The sequence below is a fragment of the Mustelus asterias genome, chromosome 2 (assembly GCF_964213995.1).
Source record: "Mustelus asterias chromosome 2, sMusAst1.hap1.1, whole genome shotgun sequence".
Classification (NCBI taxonomy): Eukaryota; Metazoa; Chordata; class Chondrichthyes; order Carcharhiniformes; family Triakidae; genus Mustelus; species Mustelus asterias.
The window spans coordinates 78559691-78565164 of record NC_135802.1 but is presented as its reverse complement, the minus strand read 5'-3'; the positions used below and the strand labels follow the sequence as shown (position 1 = coordinate 78565164).

The following is a 5474-nucleotide window of genomic DNA, read 5'->3' as shown; positions in this document are numbered from 1 at the left end:
TGTGGACCTCCCTTCTCTTTGCTTTACCTCTGACATCAGACCATTCAGATATCTGAGTTTTATTTTAATCTCAATTCCTTACCTAAACCTCTCTGTTTCTCTACCTCTATCTCATCATTTAACAATCTTCTGACACCAGGTTTGTGGTCAGCCCTTCTTATCTCTCCCTTCCTAACTCAGCTTCCATCCTATAAACATCTCTATTTGAAGTGCCTTAGAACTATTCTTTTACATTAAAGGTGCTTTGTAAATGAAAGTAGTTGTAAAATGAAGCCCAGATGTTTAAATTGCATTTTGAAAATCTATATGTTCTCTTTGGAAACAGTACAATGGTGAAAAACCACCTTGAAAATGTTGTACACTTCCATAAACAAGCATTTATTCTCCATATCATCATCTGTATTAGTTTGGTAAGATTGTATCAAAACTGAAAGCCTGTAAAAGGTCAACTAAAATTTGTATTAAATTATCTAAATGTATTGTCAGTTTGATTCTGCAACCCATTTATATACGATTCATACATTCCCATTATGATCTACTATTGGTGTTGACTTGCTTAAATTGATGCATTCAAACAAGTTTTCAGGAATATAACTTGTAACAATTTTATTACTTTTGTGGTTTTTTAATGTAGTATTTGAAGTGGGAAATAATATAGTTTTATTGATAAATTTCTATACACACATTCAGGTTTTACACTTATCAGGATATTTACACTTCTCAACTTCAAAATAAGTTAATTGCACAGATTTTAATACTAAATTATGGTTGCTAATGGGGTTAACTTCCACACATTGGCAATTATGCTTTTCCCAGATGATAACTCGCCATCCTTGGTAGAAATTGCCAAAATTTCTCTTTTTTTTGCACCAGGTACAGAAATGCTTTTTAAATTCACTGACAAAATTGAAGATGTCATGCCAACCAGGATGATGATTCAATTTTTCCACCTTGAGGTTTAGCATCTATTGGTTTCATAGGACTAACGACCACTAAGCTGTAGAAAATACCCGGATTCCCTGAGGATATCTGAGTCCTGTCTGATTTATGAGATGACACAGCCGCCCTTCTCTTTGAAGGGATTCTTGTCCTCAGGGATTCCCTTTACCAAAGGATCTTCTGCAGACTGTGCTTCAATGAAATCCTTCAGCTCCTCGGCACATTTGGACACCTGAAACAATTCAATGTCAAATTATAATTGGCAAATAGAGTGATTGTAGAATTTAAACACAGTCACAATGGAGAGAACTGTCTCCTGTTATTGAGAATGTTACTCACAGCCAGGCATATAACATTGGCCTTGCTGTGTCTGTTCTCCACGGTTTACATCTAAGGCTAGAAGCGTATAACTGCCAACTGATGCACTGTACATTTCCGATATATTCTACTTTTATTTTAAATTTCCGATATCCTATATTTACATGTGCTGCAAATTAGGAGGAACAATATGCTCTGCGATTGAACATGCAGACTTTGTTTCTGGCCATTTGAGGCTTCACAAAGCTGTTTCTTGTGTAAATATCAGTACAACCAGCATAGTTTCAATCTCTTCAATATTCAATCACCTATGGCTATTGATAACTTTTTATAAAATATTCATTATTAGCATATTCAGTCCCATTGTTTCTTATTTCAGTACAGTATTACATATTCCAACAGATCCTGCTTTATCGCTTATTACTGTAAATTTGTAATAAATTTTATTTATTAGTGTCACAAGTAAGCTAACATTAACACTGCAGTGAAGTTACTGTGAAAATCCCCTAGTCACAACACTCCAGTGCCTGTTCGGGTACACTGAGGGAGAATTTAGCATGGCCAATCCACCTAACCTGCACCTCTTTTGGACTGTAGGAGGAAACCGAAGTAGCCAGAGGAAACCCACGCAGACACGGGGAGAACATGCAGGCTTCGCACAGACAGTGATCCAAGCTGGGAATGGAACCCCTGGCGCTATGAAGCCAGCAATGCTCATAGCAAAGGAAACAGTGCCACCGTGTCACCCAGTAATCTAGTGGATTGTGGATTTAATTGAAGGCATTTTGCACAGTACATTATGGATTATTTCATGAGTCTGTTACATTTTAAGAGTAGCCTTTGTGAATAGGAACAGCCATATCATTTGTGTTCTGAGTAGTCATAGCAGAAGTGTAATTAGACGCAAGGTCTGAGGTATGGGTGATGCATGATGAACTCTGACAGCAATGGGTAGTTTTGTTTTTACGTTTGTTCCCAATATTTGACACTCAGTGTTAATATCAGGCAAATTCCAAAGCATTTAAAGGATTAAGATGTGCTGTAGATTTGATTTCTTTGAAATTTGAACCAATTCAATACATTTTTGACCTTTATTCAGTTTTCATTAATGCTGATAAGCAATTTGCTACTTGTGATTCATTGTATGAAATGAAGTCTAAAACCAATTTGGCAACTGCAGACCCACAAAACAGCGACCGAAAAATGAAAGTTTCATATTAGTGTTCTGAAATCATAAACAAGAATTCCTACCAGCATCCTCTCCAACGGTAATTCTTTCTTAAGTTGGTCTACCTCCATTTTCAATCGGTCCTTATCTGTTAACTCTTCCATCCCAGGCTGTTAACAGTTACCTTAAAAACAAACAAAACTTTCGTTCATCATATTGTCAGCATAATCGCAATGTTTTAAAGCACTGGTGTTTTCAGTATTATAAAAAAAAACCCACTCCTGCTGCAATGCAAACGAATGAATGGTGCAATAAGTGCCAAGTGTTGGAAACGATTAGCCTACCTTCTCCCGGAGTGAATGCAACTCATCCACCGGCAAGGCTCTCTGGCCACAGCTCACGTTAACTTTCCCAGTCCACCTCCACCGCCACTGATCCCCGCAACCTTCTGGAAGGCCCTTTAAAGCAAAGTCCTTAATATCTTAATCTTCTAATGTGATTAAATCAAAAGCTTGAACAGATTTCATCACTAAGCAGAAGGGGAGAAAACCCTTGCCAAACATATTCTAAAATTGCACACGCAACTTCCAAAGGAAACAGTTTTTTTTAAAAAAAAGCATATCCTTCCTTTGGTTGGTCAGCCTTCCTGTAAACAGACTTTTTGTTTATTTTAAAATTACATTTATTAATAAAGTGGATCATACTGACGTCAGTAGCAGCGAGCTGCAAAAGTCTGTTATCAGAGTATTTATCGCCTCTAATACATCTGCAGGAGTGGGTCATCTGCTCCACTTAGTCCCTTATTACAATAATTCTCATTGTTTTCTTATACACAGCACTGAAATATATCTTTAAAACATTCCCTGCGGCATACATGCTCAAATTGAAAATACTTGTTCTTGCTTTGGTTAACACAAAATGATCTAAAATAGGTTGAATTTATACAAAACAGAATCTGTTCTTCAGAAGACTAAGTCTCCTTTTCAATCGAAAATTAAAGATGCAGTGTTATCCTGCGGCAACATCTTCTGATGGTGTGTTTACAGACTGTAGCATTGGGTGGAAATTGGATTTGGTTGCACCGTTTTTGTAGGTGTAAAATGAAAACGAACAGGTCCAAGCTCAGACATTAGACTGCATTTCAATCCAACATTGTACTGGGCCTTTTCTTATGTTTCCCTGGCAACCATCTAAAAATAAGCATCAGACACCCCTCCACATGCTAATATAGGGGTCTGACAACTGTTTTAGACCCCCTTTCCACCAATAGTACAAAACCCTTCCTTCAGCTCTGAAGCAGTCATGTTCCACTCAAAACTTAAATTCTGTTTCTCTCTCCACAGATACCTCCAGACCTGCTGGGTATTTCCAGCGTTTTCTATTTATATTACCATCAGGAGACAGCTGGAGGAAGACATCCTGGATATTGATGATTGATGAGGTTGATGGTTCTGTGTATCTTACCATCATTATCTTTTCCCACTGCAAAAATCACAATGTAAGACAAAGTGCACTTTAATTAAACAGCTTTCCATCAATCCCTGCTTACCCTTATTATTAAATGTCCGTTTTTCCATCACAGGACCACGAGCTCTATAAGATATTGAATGAGCAACAGGACTGAAGAGAAAACATTAGTCAATTTGACCCTTGCAGGCACCAGATTAGATTTGGCACCCATCTTATCTTAGAGGGTAGATAAACAGATTTTAAAAATATTCCTTCACAGGCTGTGGGCATAGCTGACAAGGCTAGCACTTGTTGCCCATCCTTAGCTGTGATTGAGAAGGTTGTGGTGAGCTGTCTTCTTAACTACTGCAGTCCATGTGATATAAGTACACCCAGGATTTTCACCCAGTAACGGTGAAGGGACGGTGATATAGTTCAAAGTCATGATGGTGTGTGGCTTCCAGGGGAACTTGCAGGTGGTGCTGTTCTTATGATATTGCAGCCCTTGTCCTTCTGGGTGGTAAAGGTTTTGGGTTTGGAAACTGCTGTCATTGGAGCCCTGGTGAGTTGCAGGGCATCTTGTAGATGCTACACACTGTGCATCGATGGTGCAGGAAGTGAATGTATATGGTGGTGGATAGGGTGTCAATCGAGTGGACTGCTTTGTCCAGGATGGTGTTAATATTCTTAAGTGTTGTTGGAGCTGCATTCATCCTGGCAACTGGAGAGTATTCCATCACACTTCTGACTTGTGCCTTATATATGGTAGACATGTTTGGGGAGCTAGGAGTTACTTGTTGTAGAATTCCCAGCCTCTGAACTAAACTTGTAGCCACAGTATTTATATGGCTGGTCCAGTTCAGTTTCTGGTCAATGGTAGCTTCTAGGATGCTGATTGCCAATGATGGTAATTCCATTAAATGTCAAGGGAAAGTAGTCAGATTATCCCTTGTTGGAGATGGTCATCGTATTTTATTTCTGTGACGCGAATGTTACCTGTCACTTATCAGCCCAAACCTGAATGTTGTCCAGGTGTTGCTGCTCATGGATACAACACCAAACATTAATGCACTAGAATAGGATGGCCCAGAAGACAACTCGTGAGATGAATTTCTCATATTCTATCTCTGCTGCAGAGGGGATATATGAACTTGGAAGATCCTGAGAATTGAAGATATCTATAACTCAGGAATCTCTAAGTGCACTGAGTCTCCTGAGCCTTGGATGGAATACAAGGGCTGATGGGTGAATGGGCTTGTGTGAGTTAAGATTAAAACAGCAGAGACTAGGACCAGTTCAAGTTTCTGCATGGGCATAAATGGGATGGGGCCAGGACAGTATCGGAATACTTGAGTCTGGAGGTGATAAAAACAGAAATCAGGATTTGAGCAGCATATAAGCTGAGGGAAAATCAAGCAGTCTTTGTTAAATATCAGAAGCTGAACTGAAGGTCACTAAGGTTGGTTCAGCCTAAGATGGTGGCCAGAGAAGGGGATAGCATCATTGGCAAGAGAACAGAGATTGTGACTGGGGAAGAGGTGGCTTCTGTTAGCTCAATATTTAATTAGAATATCACTTTCACAGGATTCCAACTGTAGGA

General features: G+C 39.0%; 1 protein-coding gene across 1 annotated transcript; it reads right to left on the bottom strand.

Annotated features, from left to right (window-relative positions):
* Window positions 1-627: 627 nt before the first annotated feature.
* gngt1 (guanine nucleotide binding protein (G protein), gamma transducing activity polypeptide 1) lies at window positions 628-3014 on the bottom strand. The gene is made up of 3 exons (XM_078227890.1): window positions 2770-3014; window positions 2509-2609; window positions 628-1171 (listed from the first exon to the last, which is right to left on the bottom strand). Exons 2-3 carry the CDS (start codon window positions 2587-2589, stop codon window positions 1046-1048), a joined length of 207 nt encoding a protein of 68 aa, XP_078084016.1. The 5' UTR covers window positions 2590-2609; window positions 2770-3014; the 3' UTR covers window positions 628-1045.
* Window positions 3015-5474: the final 2460 nt, after the last annotated feature.